This window comes from Wyeomyia smithii, chromosome 3 (assembly GCF_029784165.1).
Source record: "Wyeomyia smithii strain HCP4-BCI-WySm-NY-G18 chromosome 3, ASM2978416v1, whole genome shotgun sequence".
Lineage (NCBI taxonomy): Eukaryota > Metazoa > Arthropoda > Insecta > Diptera > Culicidae > Wyeomyia > Wyeomyia smithii.
The window spans coordinates 223,862,066-223,883,733 of record NC_073696.1 but is presented as its reverse complement, the minus strand read 5'-3'; the positions used below and the strand labels follow the sequence as shown (position 1 = coordinate 223,883,733).

The window sequence follows — 21,668 nt, the reverse complement described above, 5'->3', positions numbered from 1 at the left end:
GGGAAATATTGTTGATTGCTGCAAATTGTCTAACGTAAAAGCCTTGTAGGGGTGCGCGGATATGATCCATCTCGTTAAAGTCTTCTACAAACAGTGCAGAAATTTGGTTTGTGCTCTTTTTGTAAAAGACACCAACAGGATTGAATATACCCGCTCATTTCTAAGGCGGTTTTTCATGCCTCTTGCGAGAAAAATGCTGCCGCATTTGGTAATACTGTCTGTGCAGAGCAAAATCGTAAGCGTCGAGTTTTTGCAAAAAGGCAGGCAATAAAGAATAAGAACCCAGGATTATCGTGCTGCACTATATTTCAAAAAAGGACGCAGACGCGCGTATGCTATTTCATTGATTTGTGTGTGTGTGTGACATATAATTCTGTCACTACTGTCCCATTCTGGTACCATTAGTCTATTGACCGCAGGGATACAAAATATGCAGATTTGTCTTCAAAACGCAGATTTTTAGAGTCGGTGTGCAGATTTTTATCGATTCGCAGATAATTATATTTTTTCCAGAGTCTCTGCAGATTTTTGTCAGAGTTTCTTAATATTTACGCAGACTTTCTCAACATCTGTGAAAATTTTTGCAGACTTTTGCCTGCGCGAACGTATTTTTCAAATCACAGACAAATTTTTTTCAGACTTTAAGCAAATTTTGTCTGTTTTTCGAATAGTTGCTTACATTTTTCAAAAACAGCTGGCATCTCTGATTTTCCGTAATAATGATCAAGAAAATATGGTAATTTTTCATAGACCTGTTTCAAGTAGCAGGCAGAGTATCGATACAGCTGGTATCGATGCTCCTCCCTCGATATCGACCAGGCATCGATACCACCAGAGAAAAATTATCGATACTTCTACAATTTTTGGCCAATGCTAGCATAATGTATGCTGCAAAAGCGAGTGAGCCTGACAAACACAAACACCAATGGCTGTACTATGGAAGGTGTGCATGAAGGAATGTCATTCTGGTGAGAACGCTGACGACTGTTGATGACACGCATACATACTTGCTCTCGAGTGTTCTGAGAGTTTTAAAAAAACACAAGAAGGTTGTATGCAAAGCCACAACCGCAAGGTTGAAGTAGAATACTTTTACAAGAAAGATAACCTGGCTGCTTGCTTGTCAGTCATTTTTTCTAGTAAATAATCGTTGACCGTTCATTGGCAGTATTGTAATTTCTTTTTGTCTGATATTTTGAATGAAGTTCATTGGATATTTTTAAATTTTGTGCAAATGAGAAGTTGAAGTGCTGCCGAATTGTAATATGCACATTTAATACGACATCATTAAACGGGAACGGAACAAAGGCTACGGTTATGCAGAACGCGAATGCCGGCGCGATGCGATTCGCCTTACCGTGGTGAAATGTACACCTCTTTTTTATGGCGAAGTAGAGGTATACATTTCAACAGATTTCGTCTTGCCGAATCGCATCGCGCCGTTATTTGCGTTCTGCATGACCGTAGCCAAACACTAAGCGACGCAAACACGTAATAATAGTCAGAGTATGCATGTAGATGAAGATAATTAACTTTGGATTATAGCGCAAAACGAGAAAATATTAACTCTTCGAATAATCATTTGTGTTCTTCAAATTTCAGTTGTTCAATTTAATATCCGATGAAATGTTTGTTTATTATCTGATGAAGCTCTTATATAGGCCAAATGATGCATTCCCAATTTACTAGGTCCATGACTCTGCCGACCGTGCTTGGGAAAGCGCGGTATAACGACCAATCAGAGGTCGAATTTTGTGTTTTGACAAGGCTTAAGAGTTTTCAATAGTACAATAGTTCGAATGATTAAATTGCAATTTCATGCATTTGGTAGGAATCTTAGAAGATTTTCTAATCGATTGCTGCAAAAACGAAGGAAATCCATCGAAAACTAACCGATTTATTAGCATTTGAAATTTTACTCACTTTTTTCAGTTTTAGATTTTCATTTTACATCTCTATGTAGCCGAACTTCCTGAGAGAAATATTCTAATTCAAAATTAAATCTTAATTAATTCATTTGTTGTACTTATAAGGACAATTATTCAATTTATCATAGGATGTAGTGTTTATCTTACATCTCTGTGTTACATTGATAGTGAGGACTAAGGCGCACGGTCAACACAATGAGAAAGGTGTTTTCACATTGAAAACTAGACACGGCTTTACTGGAGGAAGTGTTGGCAAATGCTAATGCTAATGCTACCGCTAATACCACCGCTATCATACGAAAGCGCGTCGTTTCATGTGGGGAATATCAACAACGAGAAATGACGCGCGTCTAAGCATAACCCGAACTGTTTCGCCGTGCTGCTCCCATTTACCTTTACATCGGCCTCAGGGAAGTACCGGCTGCATCTGCATCTACCGTCACTATACTGCTGTCACTATACTGCTATTGGCACCAAAAGCTATTAACTCTTCAAATAAGTGTGTTATTTGTTCTCAAAAGAACAATTGTTCAACTCAAAATCGGATTTACGCAATCGCATCTCTGTAATATTACCGACAATAATATTCTTCTGAACAAACTGATACAACTTTCCCATAAGGCCTCTGCCATAATAGACGCGAAAAGCGACGCGAACCGATTCGCTCAGCTGTAGGTTAATGTACAGCCATTAGTAGAGCTGTACATCAACCTACGGCCGAGCGAATCGGTTCGCGCCGCTTTTCGCGTCTACTATGGCAGAGGCCTTAGAGAAAGTTGCTGGCTGATGTATTCACTTCATGCAAGCCTGCTGCTGATGCTTCCCGCTACCACACTGAAACAGCGTTTTAGTGAAGGGAGTGTCGTTGCATCAGCTGACCCTGCTACTATCGATGCTGATATACCCGCTGCAACAGCTACGCCATGCATAGCCATGCCACAGTTGTGGCCGCTATACGCTGGCCCAACTGCTGAGCAACTGCAACGCTATCCGTAGCCATGCCACAGTTGTGGCCGCCATTGGTATCAACCGTACCTGCATCTGCTGGCCCTGCTGCTATCGATGGTGAGATCCGCTGAAACTGCTACGCTTATTCGCAGCCATGCCACAGTTGTGGCCGCTATCCGCTATCGATGGTACCCACTGCTCGCTCCCGCTGCTGCTAAGGGAGGACTGCTGTCGTCGCTGTTCAGAACTACTATGAGCGGCTTCGACTAAAACAGGCTCTTAAATAGGGATGAAAATAGGAATGAATTATTTTACGTACGTGGTGGAATGATATAACTTGAAGAATATGTGTGACTTCATTCTGGTTCAGAGCGATCATTTGAAAAGCTCCACCTCTTTTTTCAGTTTCTAAAGTTTTTCCTCAGTTTCGTAGCACGGATGCACAAAAATGATTTCTTGTGAACATTCTGTCGAGCCGGACCGATAGCACTCTCATTGAAGCAACAAAATAATATGTTTTGTGTCGTGTTGTGCAGCTTGGTTGAAGAAAATGTTCCCGTCCCCATGTCGCATGTAAGCAGATTATTGCGTTCAGTAGACAGTAGATAGTGTATCCAGCGAATAAACACGGATGGCGCTCTCACACACGCAACGGTTTTAACCCGTATCTTATTGCGGTTTGTAACATCAAGCGATTTCGTTTGCTCGCTGTTGCGTGTTGCATCATGTTGCAACTTGGCAGCTGGGGGACGACGAAATTCTGTTTATGCTGATTGATTGAATCGACTTCCTATTAGCTCTGCATAGTCGAACTAACTGCTTTTGTGAATGCGTTCTAACAGGGCAGTTTGTTATTCAATGTCGGTTATGCTGATCGCAGCCTTTGCGCTGCCCCTACAGTGGGGTGTTTACTAAATAAAGTGAAAGTTAGACAACTACAACAGAATTTGATTGCATCCCGCACAGAATGTCAGCTTGTGTTGATGCCAGAAAATTATTAACCTTCAATTATTTTTTTCTTTGCCTTCAAAAAAGCATTTTGCTGTTCAAAATCGGTTGCTAATTACAACCTTTGAGCTGCCCTAACATTGGGGGAATTAAGATACATGGACAACATGCACTGTGGAAGCTATTTCACATTCAGTAAATTAGACGGGTGCGACAAATTTAAATTGCTAGGATGCAACACAGAATACTTGCTTGCGTTGACAAAAATTATTAACTTTCAATGACTTGTTTATTTGCCTTCAAAAAGGCATTTTGATTTCCAAAATTGGATTTCATGCAATCTTCATGCTGCCCCAACGCGGGGGGAATAATGGCTGTCTGGCGACACACGCTGAGTAAAACAGCGCTGCTCCTCAGACGTGGTGACCAACCACAGGGCTAGTGCTGCTGCTAAGAAAGGACGACTGCTGTTGTCGCTGTACACACGCTGAGAAAAACCGCGCTGCTCCTGAGACGTGGTGACCAACCACAGAGCTAAAGCTGCTGCTAAGGAAGGACGACTGCTGTTGTCGCTGTCTAGAACTATTATGAGCGGCTCCGGCTGAAACAGGCTCTTATATAGGCCAAATAGCACGTTTTCAATTGCAAGGTATATGATCCTGTCGACCGTGCTTGGGAAGCAAGCATATAACGACCAATCAGAGGTCGAATTTTTCTTTTTGACAAGGCTTGACTATTTTTAATAGTACATTAGTGTGAATAATAAAATTACAATTATCTTATTCTGGGACGAATCTTAGAAGATTTTCCAATCTATTGCTGCAAGAACGAAGGAAATCCATCGAATACTAACCGATTTATTAGCATTTGAAATTGGACATATTTTTCACTTTTTTCGGTTTTAGATTTTCATTTCACATCCCTATGTAGCCGAACTTCCTGAGAGAAGTATTCTACTTCAAAATACGGAATTTTCGTATTATCGTTTTTTTAAACGAAATTTTATATCGGCCTAACCAAAAGTCCATCGCTTTTGGTTCCTGTAGGAGCCTGTGACCACTGCTACCATTAGTTAGATATATTGTGGTATATCGCTTTTGGTTATTATAATAACATTGATATATAAATAATAAATCAAAATAAGACTTAAAAACGAAACCAAAAAAAATCGAATTAAAAAATCCTAGAATAATCAATCTGATTAAAACGGGTTTCGGTATAGTTTCAGTTTCGGGTTTCTCAATGAATTTTTACACGATTTTCAAATTATTGTGATTTTGGTACTCAAGCAGTATGTGCTGGGTGCGTGACCCCTGTTATCACAAAATGTAACAAATTTTCTAAGTCATGGGCCATGGCTAAACCGTTTTGAGTTCAAAAAGTTAAGTCTGAAACGTGTTTCGTATGTTTTATAAATCTATCAATGGCGCTGCATTCGAAAAGGTTTTGTTTTGTTGAATGGATGATCTTCGCATTATACAGTTTTTTGATCGAATATTTCGTTTAATCATTATAGTCACAACTGTAGAAATGAAACTTAGTGCAGTACTTTTTATAAGGACTAGTCTAATAATGATTATCACTAGGCTGCGTCTCAAACCATGAAATAATAGTAAAACAATGCGCTGGGTAAGTTTCTATCCAGTGCAACTATTTTTATTGTGTAACAGGATGTGGAAGGAACAAAGGTACAAAAAACTAGATAAATCTATAAATAAACTATCCCTCATATTGTTCTACATAAAATTGTATCCCCACCGTAGGGGTATGCGAAACAGGCAGTAGCTGAATGTTACATTTCGCCGTTCGAGCTCCAGTGGATTGCTGTACAAAGGGATGCTTCTGCAGTTTGGGATTGTTCTCGATGCGTATGAAAGCCGCTTCGGTGGTATGAAGCAACACTCGGAAGGTTGCATTCGATGGTAACTTTTTCAGTGCTTTTAGCTGACTGTTCAGGTTGAGCAAAGACTTTCGAATTTGTTCCTCCAACTCTATCAGGTGTTCGTCCGTTTCCAAAGTAAAATCTCGATCTTCCAGTTCAAATACGTAGCTCTCAAGGCAATCGCAGGTTTCATCCTTGGACACTTGGAGCTCAACTTTGCTGAGCTTTTTCTGCCGTTTTAGTTCTCTCGCGACCAGGAATGTCTTTTCCATGTACTCGTTTAATGGTTTAAAGATAGATACTCGTACCGGAATGTTATAGGCCTTACGCTCACGGAATATAGCTGGAGGGTAAAGTTCGCGCCCGAATAGAATCATGTTCATGTATATTTCCATAAGCTCGATTATGATGTCAGTTTCTAAACAGTCATTTACTGAATTATTATTCACATGAAAAATGGATTGTACTAACCATAATGCGATTCGTTATTCGCAGACATTGTTTAATGAATATATTGATTTATGTTAGTAACCTTGTATAATTTTTTTTAGATATAATCTGATCGGTGCTTCAATTCGCGTTGACGGTGTTGCTGATATTTGTTTGGTTTTTGCATGCGAGGTGCGAACAGCCTTCAAAATCTTTTTCAACGCGAATAACCCGAATTGATATTTGATTATTCGAACTGCAAATTTATAAACAAACGCGCGCTGCCGACCTGACAGGTCATATCAAAGAAAAAAAAAACAAACGCGCGCCAAGCACAAAATAAAATGTATAACAGTTATATCTCGAATACACGTTCTATAACTTTTCTTGAAACTTGCTTACCTTTACTCAGTTCTGTATCGAGCAAATGGTCATACAATGGAAATTAATCGCTCGCTACACTTGCAGTGTTGGCAGAAAACATGATTTGCAACATAAATTTCGACATAATCAAATTGAACAGCTGCAGTCTAGGGGCTAGACACCTTTATTTTCATGCAAAATATTTCGATAATATTACTCGATATCGGAAAATATATTTTGATATTTATCGTTTATCTGTCAATTGACAACCCTACAACGATAATATAACGTCAATGAGCTATGGTATGAATAGAGGGGTGCCTAAAAATGCAACGATAAATACTTCGTAATATTGAATATTGGAAATATTTCGATATATATTATTAGTGTCTTGCCCCAAGGCTCTAGTATTTTTTGGGGACACCCTAGCTCTTTAGTTTCTTCCGCCAAGTTGTTAGGCATCAAAAAACCTACCCTGATACCTATGGTGTGAGCCATTTTGAGCTCTTTAGAATGGAAAATGCAAGAAAGTTGGTTTTTCCATACGAATCTCCACATAAATTTGAAATGTAATGCGCCAAACGGAGGCAAAACCAATCGACTTCCGATAAATTTAGGATTGTTTGGGGCCCCAAATAGAACAAAAAAACTTGGTTCTGGCTTTCTGCTATTAAGTTTCTTTTTTTCCATATAACGATTCGATTTGTTGCCAAGGACTATACAGTACTGTTTTTCACCATGTATAAGCGAATATAGTTTTATGAAATTCTTCACAAGGTATACAGTTTTAAAAGATTACACCGGTGATGCTTTATTAAATGTCACTGAACCAGTAAACAGGTTAATGCTGGATTACACATATCTCGCTAAACATGTGAAAAGGGCCCATGTGCCATATGTAAACAAGCCACAATTTCACGTTTTTCAATGAATACAAGCTTACTCTACTCGTACAAATAAGATTTTTTGATAAAGAGTGAATTCTTTTATCAATAAATCTTATTGGTAAGAGCAGATTTCGCTTGTATTGATCGAAAAACGAGAAAATTTGGCTTGTTTACATGTGGCACATGGGCCCTTTTCACATGTTTGGCGAGATATGTGGTTGAAACTTCGAAAAAACTCATATTCTATATCACGCTTAGTTACAACACTTTTCATCCATTCCTAACATTATCACTTTGTTTATTTACATCTAAGACAAGACGCGACAGCTAGTCACCGTTACATGCAACCAATTGCGAACCGGCTCGGCTTTTGATTGGTCTTAGATTTACATTGCTCGATTGGTACCCTTGTTTGACGTTAAATTGGTTCCTTTAGTTGCAACTTTGCGCGACTCTATATTATAAACATAGACTCTGCTAAAAAGCACTCTAATCTCGAAATTCAACATCATTCAAATGCACTTGTAAGGTCCGAGAAAGTGAAGAAAATATTAAAATAAAATTATAATATAATCATTGTGAAAAATACATGTTACGTATGTTTAGTTATTACACTTGTTCCATTCAGCATTGATAAGTTTTTTTCCTAAGTGCTCTTAGTTTGGCACTTCATGCAGATCATTTCAGACATAATCAATCGCCTAATTTAAAAAGTACATTTTGTACAAGTACAACAACTTGTCTGTAATTTAGAAGTTTATACTGCAGACAGACGTCCAAGCTGAGTGCCAAACTTGTGTAATGTTTTCAGTGCTAGCTTTTTTTTTCTCATCCTAACACGAAACAAAAAGGCAACTTGGTGATTGTGTTGGATTGTTATTTTCCATTTTGTGCCATTTAGTGCAGTGTTTGGATTTAAAGTAAAGTTCAAGTGAAGTGATTTGGAGGATTCAACGGATTTGAATTATTTAAACGAAGTTTCGGGTAACCCTCATAATCAATAACCATAAAACGTGCCTAACAACTAGTTCGGGATAAAGTCCCGACTACTTGGGTTATCGTTAAACCATATTATGGTTATTGTAGATGCTTACTCTTAAAACATGACTGTAGATTCTAGACATGCCGAAGTAATGTATGTGTAATTCTTGTTGTTGTTTTTTATTACAATAATATGTGTTCCGAGAAATTCGATAGTTACCAAATTGTTGAGAAAAGTGCTTCGTGTGTTAATGTGCTCAAAGTTTCAATTCGGTTTCTACACGCGAGTTTTTCCAGAATAGCTATAGTTATCTCGAAACTGTATTTTTTTAAAGAGCTCTACTGTTTTATTACAATTTTAACAATAACAATTCCATTCCCACAGTTATGACTTGTTCATTTGCTTTTCTTCAGATTGATTCAGATTTTGCCAATATAGTTGATGACATGTGTGTGTATATGAGCGGGGGCCTAGTGTGGTTGGTAACGTCTCCGTCAACCACGCTCGACGCCTGGGTTCGAATCCCACCGCCGACATAGGTGTCGATGGTTGTGAGGTGGCGTGATCCACTCACAACCAACCCAACTGGTCTAGATTCAATCCTAGCCGACACCGGGAGATTTTCTGAGGCGAAAAATCTCTGGGATCACGCCTTCCATCGCATGAGGAAGTAAAGCCGTTGGCGCCGGTCCGTTAATAAACGGGTCGTGAGTTAGGGTCCTGGGTGTGGAGTCGCCTCCCTGGGCGTCGGTGATTGGCCACAACAGTGGCGGAACTAGACCGACGGAAAATAAACGAGAATAAAAAAAAAAAAATGTGTGTGTATTTTTTTAACTGGCAGATTATTGTACATGCAGAGAAAAATCGGAAGCGACGAGTCGCTCGCCTGACAGGGATTTTCCAGCGAATTCAACACAACAACAATTGATTCAACATAAAATGTCCCGATATGTGCCACTGAGATATTTTCTAATAGTTTTGAATGTATTCTAGTCGCAAAACTATGTCAATTTAATCAAAGAACATTAAAACTGCATTTTACTGTGCGAGAAATAATCATACAAAATGACATCGCTGTAAATCTTTGCTTCGCTGGACTCACCAGCGAATTGCAGAGTAGTGCTGCAGTGACAATATCGTCATTACGTAATTTGCATGTTATGACCAAGCCAGTGAGACGCACTGCCAATAAATTACCGAACATTCTTCAAGCCTCTAAAGCGACGTGTGCTCTGTTTTGAGGAGGAATTCTTAGATGTGAGGACAGCACTGCGGCGAGTGTCAAACAAAGTACAGCAACTTTTGTCATCACAAATTCGAAAGACGTTCTTGTGAGTATTTCTATTTGAAATATTAAACCATTACAGTTAGTAAAAACCGCGGTAATTCGGAAGTTCACGTAAAGAAAACCACGTTTAATAAAAACCCGAGCGAAAAAAACACGTTCGAAAATCCACGTAGTTAAATTCGCGTAAAAAACGCGTTAATTCGAAAATTCGCGTAATGGATACCGCGTTTTTTTTAAATCCAAGTGAAAAAATCCCGCGTAAAATAAAATCAATAAATCACGTTAGCAAAAAAAACACGTTAGTTTGAAAATTCGCTTAAAAATCGCGTTTGTTCCATAATCCACGTAATTCATAAATTCTTGTAAAAACCGCGATAATTCGAAAATCCGCGTAAAATAATCTCGCAAAAACCATGTAAAAACCTGACTAATATGATTTCAAGAATTTTTCTGCATGCGAAAAACTTTGACAGTACTTCATCATTTTTAATGATAATCTGTACCTGTAAAATTTGTGTTGCATGGAAGGTTAACTTTTATTAACCTTGGAAAAGTTACAGAAGTTGTAAGTTATTCATCCAGTTGATGATGTCAATACATATTTTCATTGAATTGAAAACCCAGGTAGGCCCTTCGCAGCTAGCTTTACAGAAATGTTTAGTTTTGTTTAGTTTTTCAAGTAATGCACCTCAAGTGATTTCAAGTGCACCGAGAAAAAAATAGTACCCATCTGTACCTTTTGACAAAAATCTGTAATCTGTACCATACAATTCTGTACCAGAAAAAAGAAAACAATTTGTACCTTTCCAGATAAATCTGTACCTGTGGCAACCCTGATTATGACAGTTTCGAACGAGCCTCTGGCATCCCTATACCGAGTAACAAATTAATTTGTGCCCGCTGTCAGCAGTAAGATAAAGATGTATGAAAAGAAGCGGTGATATGCTATTTCGTTTACACATATGTTGAGATGTTAGCCCTTGGAACATGGCGAGATGCTAAAGGGGTGGTTTCAAAGTATAAAAAACCTTGTTTTCTTAACTAGCAATACTAAGAGGGAGAGATATGCGAAGAGAATGTTGTGAGCCAAACGAACATGTCAAAGCCCGAGCCAAACGAACAAGAAAGGTAACACATTGAGAGGTATTGCAATCAGGTACAGTAAAGAATATTTTTGTTGTCACTCGTTTTTCGTATTCTATTACTAAACAATTAATTGGGAATGCTCCAAAGTTGATTTACCACAGTGATTTCTTACTGGTGGTTCACAAACCTTTTGTATGGTCAACAAAATAATGATCAATTATGGTGAAAGTATATAAATTAAACCTAAATACAAAATTTAACACCTTAACGGTTTTTGTGATGCACTTTACTATTCCCCAGGACTTTCACCGTCAAAATCAGTTATATAAGTTAAATGAAAAAGTTAGTCAACATTGCGCTCTGAGAAGAGATCTGGCACCTCTGACGTGTGAAACCTAGTTGCCATATTGGCGGTTTTTTTTCATCGCTTATCTCTCTCTCTCTGAGTACACTAAAGTCGCTTTTTACGCGGGGGTTACGTGCCGCGTAAAAAAAACCGCGTAAATTCCGGAATCCGTGTAGAAAAAACCACGTAAATTCCGGCGTCCGCGTAAAAAAAACCGCGTAAATTCCGAAATCCGCGTAAAAAAACCATCGTTAATTTTGCATTCCGAGTGAAGGGAAACCGAAATCCAGGCAAAAAAAAAATACCGCGTAAATTCCGAAATCCGCGTGAAAAAAACGCGTAAATTCCGGAATCCGCGTAAAAAATAACCGCGTAAATTCTGGAATCCGCGTAAAAGAACCGCGTAAAAGCGACCTTAGTGTATCTCTATTTATAGTCTTGGTATTGTTGCAATAATTATAGAATCCAAAATTATAAAAATGGTAAAAATTACCATGTTTTTTTCTGTGTGGGTGCAGGCGCCCAGCAAAAGTTCCATATACTTTTCACTTTAGTCGGGAAGACTCTTCACTCGTTCAACATAGAAAGGGATAGCATGTTGCCATCCCCCTGGTTTCAACTTAGGGGCTAAATACCTTTTTTTTATGTAAAATATTTCGATATTACACGATAGTGGTTGATCACATATAAAGGTTGATATATTTTGATATTTATCGTTTATCTTTCAATTGACATATTTCCAACGATAATATAACGTCAATAAGCTATGATATAGTAGAGAAGTGTCCTAATATGCGATAAATACTTTGTAGTAATACTTAATACTATAAATACTTTGTAATGTTGAATATTGGAAATATTTCGCAACATATCAATAGTGTCTTGCCCCTAGGTTTCTACAATGTTTTTAATAAAACCCAAATGTTTGCGCCCTGTTAGAAAATTGCTCTTGAGTTTGAAAAATTTGATCACTGGCGAAAATACTCAGTTTGCTAAGACAAAACATATGCAAAGACAAAAACATAAGTTCCATTCAAATAAAAAATGTTCGATAAAATTTTTTACCATAGTTTGACCACATACTTAGACATACGTAACACTGGCGTTTTTTTTTTTTTGGTACTCTTTGCCCCACATCACCCGGTACCAACACCAGTATGAACTGCTCGACGAAAATAAACGGAATGAATTTTCTTCATAGCGGCTCTACTCGAGCCCTCAACAAAATCCATTACGAAACTGTCAAAAAGTTGTTTACAAAATTAATGCTGCATTTTCCGAGTGGGAACGAGACAAATGCAGGGCTGTGCAGGTACACAATCTCCATAAACTACTCAAACAGAGGTTTTTTTTTACAGAGGTTGGTACTTTCGAGTAGTTCATTTTGTACCAACTTTTTTGGAAGATTTCTTCCTGAGTGTTACGTATGTCTTATGTATGTGGTTTAACCAACAACATAAAGTACATACATCTTATGTATGTGGTTCAACCATGTTTTTTATTGTAAGTACGTCATATACAATATCATTATCCAAAACAACAAAAATATTGTTTTTGCGATTTTAACAATAAAAAGGGGAATTTTTATGGTAAAATAATTGTCGGTGATGAATTCAGCACACAAAAAACGTTGTTAAAACATGGTAACCAAAGGAAACTCACAGTAAAAATACCATGCTTTTTATGGTTACAATAAAAACATTATTTCCATTCTCTGTCCATGGTACAATATATTGTATACATGACTCTTTTTTTCGGGGAGTAAACATTACGACAGAAACGAAATTCGCGTTATAATTTTTGTTATATTCTAAAACGGTGGAGCCATTCTTGAACACCGGTCAGCATGACCTTAATGTTCAAATTCTTTTACCCACACGACAAGGTTCGAATGTGTGGGTTTTCATCCGTGCACGACTGTCGCGATGTTGCTGTTCATTCATTCTCGCAGCTAGCAAAAACATCAGACATCCACATTCGTCTGTCTGCGGTCAAACGTCGCGTTCGCGTTTGGAGCTTACGATTTCTTCTGGGCTGCTTTTACTCATTGCGAAAAAGAAGGTTAAGTTTTGCAGAAGAAATTTCATTGAACATAATTACTACTGGAATTTAGAGGAAAAATAGAGCGCTACTTGGAATTTAGGCTTAGTTGAATACTCGTTAGAAGTAATGCGACTAAAGTTCGTGGAGCTGTTTCTCGTTAACTAGCGACGATGTGAATGGGTGAAAAATGGCAACAAGGAAAAATTGTGGCCCCGCAGTAAACGAATTCGCTTGTGAAAATATTCTTGAATTGAATCATTAAAACTGACGTGTAGTTTAGTGGCAAAGTGAAAAATCGATCAAGTGAATCATAAAACTAGTTTATCTGACCGGTTCCGGAAGAAGTTTGTTGTGCAAATCGGGTCTCCTCCCCCGGGGAAAATCTTCGCGTTGGATACCAAGTTTCGCGGCCATCTTTCTCTAGACGCTGCGTACCTACGATATACCTATACGTGTGCAAAGAAATTTTTATAGACGTGTGAGTGCTTCGCTACATTGTGTGCGCGTAGTTACTGGTAGGATTTTCCGAGGAAAATCGGATGTAGGGCAGGCTGCTGCTTCAAGAGAGCAAACGTAAAATAAAAAATTTAAGCAGCAAACGTAAAATAAAAAATTTAAATAAACCCCGAAGGTTACTAGCGGGCTGTGTTGAAGTGTTGTACAGTAAAATCGGTGGAACGCGGTGAGAAGTTGAAATTTCGGCTAGCTTCTTCGTCAAAACATGGCATCCCAGACAACGGCGGCTGTAGCGGCCGCCAGCATGGAAACCGACGAGTTGGTTGATCCGATGAACGATTTTCTACCGCTGCTGCCGGAGAACATCAAGCAAGAGTTGTTCGAGAACTCCGACAAGGGCACCGCTAACCCGTGCGATAGCGCCGAGAACAAGGTAGGATAAATTAAAAAGGAATTTAGCTACCCTCGAGGGTAGAGCCGTTCGTTAGTAACGGACAATGTTGATGTTTAAATCATACCTACTGTGGATGTAACATGTGTTGCAAATACCGTTAATTGGACGGAATGTCATTATAGAATGTGGCTGAAATAATACTAACTCGATTTTAAACCTATCCATTGTTGTATTCAAACATGCGATCCACTGTGATTTAAAATTGAAATAGAGGTATTTAACATTTTTTTTCAATATATATTGCCATTTGAAATAATCGGGGAAAAGCTACAACCAGCAGTAAAATGTAACGGCAAAAAACGGAAGAATAATTTATTACATGAGCCCATCCCGTACGAAGAATAATTGAATAATAAAATTTAAATCGAGGATGGAGCCGTAATTAAACTTTCATGCATGACAGAACCGTGGAACATTTTTGAAGAATTTTTTAATTAAAATTATTAAGTAACTCCAACCCATCCAGATAAAGCTAGCAAAGAATTTTAAATTTAAATATTAGTCGATTTTGAATAATTTATAACGTCAAGGGAATAACGCACATCCTATATTGAGTGCGGATTTTATAACATCAGGTCGCAAAAAGCACGCAAGATTATCTATTTTTGATTATCCACGCTAAGGGACTTTAAATAAGATTCTTATCATTATCATAAACTCGAATTTATTAGGTTGGGATGTCGTACTGCAGGTTTGTCCCTTTGAAGTTTTTAATGGAATTACTATAGGAACAGTGGACTTTTTTTACTTGCTTTCTTCACCCGTGTACATTTTTAGAATTGTATGCAAGTAGAAGAAAGATGATGGATAACAGAGATTACTATCTCGATTTGTTTACTTTGGCTGATAACACCATCGAGAAATTTAAGCCGAAATGATTCCTCAAAATATGAATGGCCTATTGTCTGCTTATTTCTTTTATCTACAGACCAAATGCACCCAAAAGAAGGTCTCATTTACTTGCCTTTCTTGCATGAGGCTTAAGGCACGCTGTGCTTGTCTACACAGACGCCACCATCATCTGTCCAGTCTGCGTCGTGTCGTAATGTGACAGCTCAAATGCTGCAACGACAGAAACACACATCTGGCTGAAAAGCTTTTTCTTTATGCTCTGCTGTCTATCATTCACGTGTCCGCATAATGACATGTGTTTGTGTACATATCGTTCGTAACCACGGCACATATACCGAAATCGCTACAGGAATGTTGTCTGTCAAGTGAAGGCAAAACTTTTTTTATTTGAAGATTTCCTGGATAGCGCTCGGAAACGAACATTGTATTTTTTATCACAGCTAAAAAAGTGATGGATGTAAACCATTAGTTTTATTCGTTAGCTTACTTTTCTTCTCCACTAAAAGTTTGGCCATCAGAATTAGTGCGGTTGATAGTTTTTTCAGCATTACTGTTAATCTTTTATGCTCGGTGTTTTGAGAAATAGAGGTGGTCTCTTTACATCCTGATCCTATGACCAGGGTCCCTCTTATGAATACTGCTCTGGATTGTAATTGCGATACTGGCAAGAGATCGATATAGAAGTACATTAAGCTTCACGAAGGAAGAATAAAACCACATCCACAAACCCTCAAGGACGGATAAATGATAGGCATTAGAGATGGTCGGGTTTGATGTTTTCCAAACCCGTACCTGACCTGAACTCAATTTTTTTTTTCGGTCAAAACCCAAACCCGAAACTTTTTTTTTCGTTCAAACCCGAACCCGAAAATTTTATTTCCATGAAACCCGAACCCGACCCGAACCCGAAATTGTGAAACCCGAACCCGAGATTTCATAGATTTTATAGTCGGGTTTCGGTTTTTTATACCCAAACCCGACCTAAACCCGGCATTTTCAAACCCGAACCGACCCGAATCCGAAAGTTCTTATTTCCACCAAACCCGAACCCGACCCGTACCCGACACTTTCAGAATTTCAGAAATTTTCAAACCCGAACCCGTCGGGTTTCGGGTTCGAAAACCCGAAACCCGACCATCTCTAATAGGCATGTGACCTACCCTCAATAGTGAGATATCCAATAACATGAAACGCGGAATGCAACAAACACCATCCCAGTGCCGTTGAATGCAGTTTAACTTCATCATCAAATTTACCATTGGTTTTTTGTTCTTTTGGAAGTTCCAAAAAAACCGATGCCATGATCTCGCTAGAAGAACTGTGAAACTGGTTTCGATTTTATACTCGGTGTTAAGACAAATTGAATGACCACTTTTCATCCTATGACCTTTAGAACACGGGTTAGAAACCTTACTGCAATCCAGTGCTATGCGTCAACAGATGCTGCCGACCTGCAGGAGAAAGAGAGGACATTAAAATCTACTTGGGCGACTTCAACGCGAAGATTGGCTTAAACAACTTACAACGCGGACCTTGAACGCGTCGGGGAACGCCATGACCTAGGAAAGAGGAGCAAAAACGGAGAGTTATTCACAGAGTTTTGTGGTAATAACAATATGGTCATTGTTGGATCACATAAGGTAACGTAGCCTTCCCGCGATGGCCGAACAGAAAACCAAATTGACCACATCTGTATCAACCGAAAATGGAGAGGGAACCTTCTTGACATTGCATCCGATCATCACCTTGTTATGCTGAGATACGTCTGCGCGTCGCACGTGTTCAACGACGAGAGGAGAAAGTTGGGTGTCGTTACAACGTCCGCCCACTGGAGAATACCGAGAAGAAGAGGGCTTTCGAACCCTCTGGAACCCTTGGAACCGTCGAAGAGCAATAGACGGGCATTAGAAACGCCTTCATCGCGACAAGTGATGAAATCTTCAGCAAAGTGCGCAACGCACTGAGCGGAGGGAGTGGATTTCGGATGTAATTTGGAGGACGATCGACGAGCGGAGAGAGGCGAAAACCGGCATTGAGCGAGTGCGAACCAGAGCAGCTAAGACAAATGCTCTTCAACGATACACTAAACTGGAAAGGGCTGTTAAACGTGCAAGACAGAGCTGGAATAAGCCATCGTTAGATGAAATTGAAGCGACAATCAGCTCGAGCTCCGAATCGAAATGTGGTACCAAGACTTCGCTTTGCTTTTTTTTGGCTCAAAGCAAGGACGAAAGTTATCACTCGTGTTCATTTTTTGCAAGCCGATAGCTCATTTGATAAAAACAATTCTAAACAACTTTGTATGACGAATTTGAAGTCCTCAAATAGTACTAAGACGTTGTCTAAGAAAGTATTGCTCGTACAACACCGGAGCTGTGAGAGAACATTCTGGCAAATTATCGCAATAATTAATATCGCGATAATTTTCTCAAATCCACTTTCACAGCTCAGATGTTTGAGTACGAGCAATATTCTCTTCGACAAAGTTGAAATACCACTTGAGGACTTCAAGTTCGTCATACAAAGTTGTTGTGCTTATCAAATGAGTTATCGGCTTGCGAAAAAAATGAGCGTGAGTGATAATTTACATCCTTGGCTCAAAGCTGACTCACCTTTTTTTCAGCGCAACATATGTGGGGCCGCAATTTTTCTGGTGCATTGGATGCAAGGTGTATTGGTCAGAGGCCCCAAAAAAAGTAGACTTAACTGAATGCTGTAACTGGCGTGGCATCACGTTGCTCTGTATTACTCTCAAAGTACTCTGTAAGGTAATCCTTAATCGGATCCAGGAAAAGATCGACGCTATTTTCTGGCGATAGCAAACTGGATTCCGTGCTGGCCGATCTTGTGTAGACCATATCACAATGCTTCACATTAAATTGGAGCATATCAACGAATTCCAACACTCTCTTCTAGTGATGTTCGTTGACTTTAAAAAAGCGTTCGACCGACTCAACCACGAAAACATCTGGGGCGCACTTAGGCGTAGAGGAGTTCTAGAGAAGCTAGTCCATTTCATCGAGGCTCAGTTCGAGGCGTTTTCGCGTAAGGTGTTACACAATGACGTCTTGTCCGACTCTATAATGGTTACTGCTAGTGTCCATTTTATCACCGCTGCGGTTTCTCATTGTTATGGACGAGATCAGTATACTCTGTATACAAAAACCCAAATTTTCAACTCAGCGGAGTTGCGGAGATAACGTAAAAACTGCAGGTATTTGTTAGTCGCTGACAACTGGATATCCCACAAGAAGCTCCATCGTCGATGTCATCAACGGCCGATAGCAACAGAAATTCGAAAGTGTGAAATCCCAGAGGCTCATGGCGACGTAGCTTAGCCAAGAATATTCGGGCTGTCGACGAGAAGCTATCCTGGCGACAGGTGAAAGCCATCTTTCATCTCCGGCGGACACGGACCACTAATTGCTTTGCCTCTTTACCTCCTAGAAAATAAAAAACAAAAATGATTTTACCAGACTAAAGGTATCGAATTGAGTTGCCATTAAATATGTGTAAGGGTATATAGACCTAAGTGCAAAAACGAAGGCTCGACGCAGGACAACGGTGGGTGTAAAAATTTGATTGTACCTTACCCATTATTATATAACACGTACGCGTACATTATACCATAAAAATACACGATACACTCACACTTTAAGCCAAGAGTAATCATATCCTTTAAAAAAAAACCACCTTTTATAGTGTTAATAATAATTTTTTTGAATATTGCATTTTAGCCACTGTATTGACCACTATATGGTTGAGGTTTAAACATTTTAGACGATTTTCTTCGTTATATTTTCAACTCAAAATTTTTTGAGTAACATATTCATCACACGATTTAATATCGGCAGCAGTCAAACAGCTTCCAGGTATTTTCCCAGTGCCTCAAGTGGTCCCCAGGCTGTATTCCAATAATACTATCTGAATTGGATTACCACTGGAGTCCAATTCAGGTCGAAGGGAAGCCAAACTCTTCACCTTGAAGGTCGACCAGAGAATGAGCTTCTCCCCATGCTGAATGTTTTTATAGCGTATATAGAATGGTAAACTTGAGTGATTGGAGGTAGAATCAATCACGTGGTAGCATCTCTATCCTTTCCGAGGGAGCTGCGTAGCCGCAAGGTTACAGAGTCCGCTTTGTCAAGCGGATGGTCGTGGGTTCGAATTTTATTAGAATCGGGCCATTCGATGTCAACAAGGACTTTAAGCATGGGTTCATTCTCAGGTTTCCCACCAGTTACTTTTTCTTTACACTGAAACCTACAATACCTTTGCGTGACTTCCTCTTAACAAAAAATGAGTCCCTCTTATCAATAAGACTGCCCAGAATAACGCATGACGAAACTTCTCCAGGGAATTGTAATAGGTGATATTTGGTAGGAGGAACGAGGCTCGGTATATGAGAACAGTAAGCGTGTAAAAGGAAGGGTAAGACCATTACACATAATTAGCGTTGCCATTGTGCCAGATAAATCTGGATTTTGCCAGATTTCTGTTTGCACGCAAGACAAACAGATAAACCTCAGAATCTGCCAGATATTTGTAAATGAGCCAGATATTAGCAAGATTTCATCCGCGTCGTCTCGTAAAAAGGTCATTACTGCGAGATTGGCCGTGTCTGGCCTTTACCTACCTACACCCGGCGAGAGCAAAAAAAAAGGTCATCACTTTCAATTCAGCCAGGAATTTTATCCAAAAATGAGTGACAGATTTTTGCCAGACTTTTTATTTTCGTTTTGCCAGATTTTTTTCAAAACTTAGTGGCAACGCTGCACACAATATAATAACAATAATAAGCATGCCACTTCTCAATAGCGGTATTGCTAATAATTGAGGTGCGCAATGCAATTCCGTGCAATTTTGGTCGCAGTGAGGCAGTCCATACAGGAAAAAAAATCCTTTCCGTTGCCCTTTCTTTGTATGTTCCCGCGACGAGTAACTTTGATCTTTTGTGGCATCGTTCAAACGTTTCATGCTGTCCGCACCTTTTTATTTCTTTTTGAAGTGTCATTGAGAAGTTATCTGCTACGTGTTATAGTGCTTGTATTCACTCAGACTTACTGTTCTCTTATCTTTATTATCGACCCTCAAGAATGTTACCAAAGCGTATAACATGCTACGGGTGGATGAAGTTTCCGAAGGTATAGCTAAGAATTTTCAATCTGGAGAGAAGTGTGGGTGTGGAGGAACCTGAGAATAAATCCATGCTGAAGTTCTTTGATATTGAATGACCTGATCCTACTTAGATTCGAACCCATAACCACTCGCTTGTCAAAGCGGACCTCGCGGCTACGAAGCTTTTCGATTCCGCGGCACTTACGTCGGGGGACGGATGCGATGCAATAATCATCATTTATAAAAATGGTTCACTCCATTTTTTAAATCAAAAGTTGTTGACGCTATCTTTATAAGGAGTTTAGCGCCTGGAAAAATCTAGAAACTCTGGAATTATTAAGAAAAAAGTTGGAGAAGCCATACATTTTCAGAACAATCAGGGAAGTTTCGCTACCCAAAAAAATCTTAAAAATCTAATTTTGCTATTCTGCTAAAATTACAAAAAGCAATTTTCGCAAAAAAGCAGTGAGAAAGTAACTTAAAAATTGTTCAATATTATGTTGTGGATTATCTTCACCATCTCTGGCGTGGTCGTCCGAAATCCAATCGAAACAGAATTTTCATAGTCCAACATTTTCTTCCGGTCGGACTGAAATGGGTTCTATTATAAAAAAGAACTATATTGTCAAGAGGGCGAGTTACATTGAACTTTGTATCTACTTTATCACTTAATTATCACCATTTTTAACTCTCCGAACATTATACTTTTCTCTAGCCAATTGTATTATAAAAGAAACTTATTATATTGAGGGGAGTGTTCTGTAGAATGCAGCGTGAAGAAAGGGTATGTGGTGGAGAGTCTGACTTTACCAAGACCAATCTTCGGATCGCATAAAAAACATACTAGGAGGTTTCGGTTTTTGACCGGAACGGACCAAACCGGACATAACTTTGCATTCTTATGTCGATCATTATAATTGTTGAGAAACAAAAGTTGCTTAATTAGACGTAGACTGGATTTAGATAAAGGGTTGACTACAAAGCTTGTATCAAGCAAACAAAAGAACGAATTCCGAATAGCACTTGGGCTCGTTTTTGAGGGCGAATAAAAGGGAATCTTAGTCGATAGCTTATTTGAGAATAGGTACCAGAGTCTCGTTTGTCTCATATAAACATGAGCCTAGCTAATGTTTTTTGTACCCTAACTAAATCACATGCCAACAGCTCGTACATATCTGATGTGCGTGTCATGTTGCTATTGATAATCAGCATTAGAGGTTCAGGGCGGACAAATTATGGTTCTCAAATGTGTTATACGGTAATGGTAGGATTTGGATCGATAAACCCAGTCCAGAGTTTAAATAGAGTATTTCACGAAAAATAATCATTGAATGTGTATAATTGTATGCATCACATAATGAAATTCAATAAAATTCCGTATTATGAAGTGCGCGAAATATATGCTCTAACAAAAACCAAAACACTCTCCGTCGTGTTGGGCTCGGGGAAAGTGGTATCTGTGCCTGTGGTGAAGGTTATCACGACATAGAGCATGTGGTTTGGTCATGCCCTGTACACCGTGACGCCAGGTCTAAATTAATAGCTTCCCTGCAGGCCGAGGGTAGACAGCCGGCTGTTCCTGTTCGTGATGTCTTGGCGAGCCGTGACCTATCCTACATGTCCCTTATATACGTTTTCCTGAAATCCATCCACGCCCC

At 39.1% G+C, this 21,668-nt stretch overlaps 2 protein-coding genes across 7 annotated transcripts in view; one reads left to right on the top strand and one right to left on the bottom strand.

Annotated features, from left to right (window-relative positions):
* Window positions 1–5,437: 5,437 nt before the first annotated feature.
* On the bottom strand, window positions 5,438–6,415 carry LOC129730202 (DNA polymerase zeta subunit 2). The gene is made up of 3 exons (XM_055689353.1): window positions 6,374–6,415; window positions 6,178–6,282; window positions 5,438–6,124 (listed from the first exon to the last, which is right to left on the bottom strand). The coding sequence occupies exons 2-3, from the start codon at window positions 6,203–6,205 to the stop codon at window positions 5,544–5,546; spliced, it is 609 nt and encodes a 202-aa protein (XP_055545328.1). The 5' UTR covers window positions 6,206–6,282; window positions 6,374–6,415; the 3' UTR covers window positions 5,438–5,543.
* A 6,631-nt stretch (window positions 6,416–13,046) lies between these two features.
* LOC129729447 (transcription intermediary factor 1-alpha-like) overlaps window positions 13,047–21,668 on the top strand; it is a 73,226-nt gene continuing 64,604 nt past the window's right edge. For 3 of the 6 annotated variants that reach the window (XM_055688015.1, XM_055688014.1, XM_055688012.1), the window contains exon 1: window positions 13,047–14,019. In XM_055688015.1, coding sequence (XP_055543990.1) covers window positions 13,852–14,019 — 168 coding nt within the window. In that variant the 5' untranslated portion in view covers window positions 13,047–13,851. The remainder of the gene's footprint in view (window positions 14,020–21,668) is intronic. The other 3 variants (XM_055688017.1, XM_055688013.1, XM_055688018.1) reach the window with 2 other exon arrangements.

What these genes read in the sequence shown, in the direction of transcription:
- LOC129730202 (XM_055689353.1), bottom strand. Translation starts at nt 6,205, where the DNA reads ATGTCTGCGAATAACGAATCGCATTATG. An exon ending in GAATAACGAATCGCATTATG is followed by an intron (nt 6,125 to 6,177) that starts GTTAGTACAATC and finishes ATGACTGTTTAG; the next exon opens with AAACTGACATCATAATCGAG.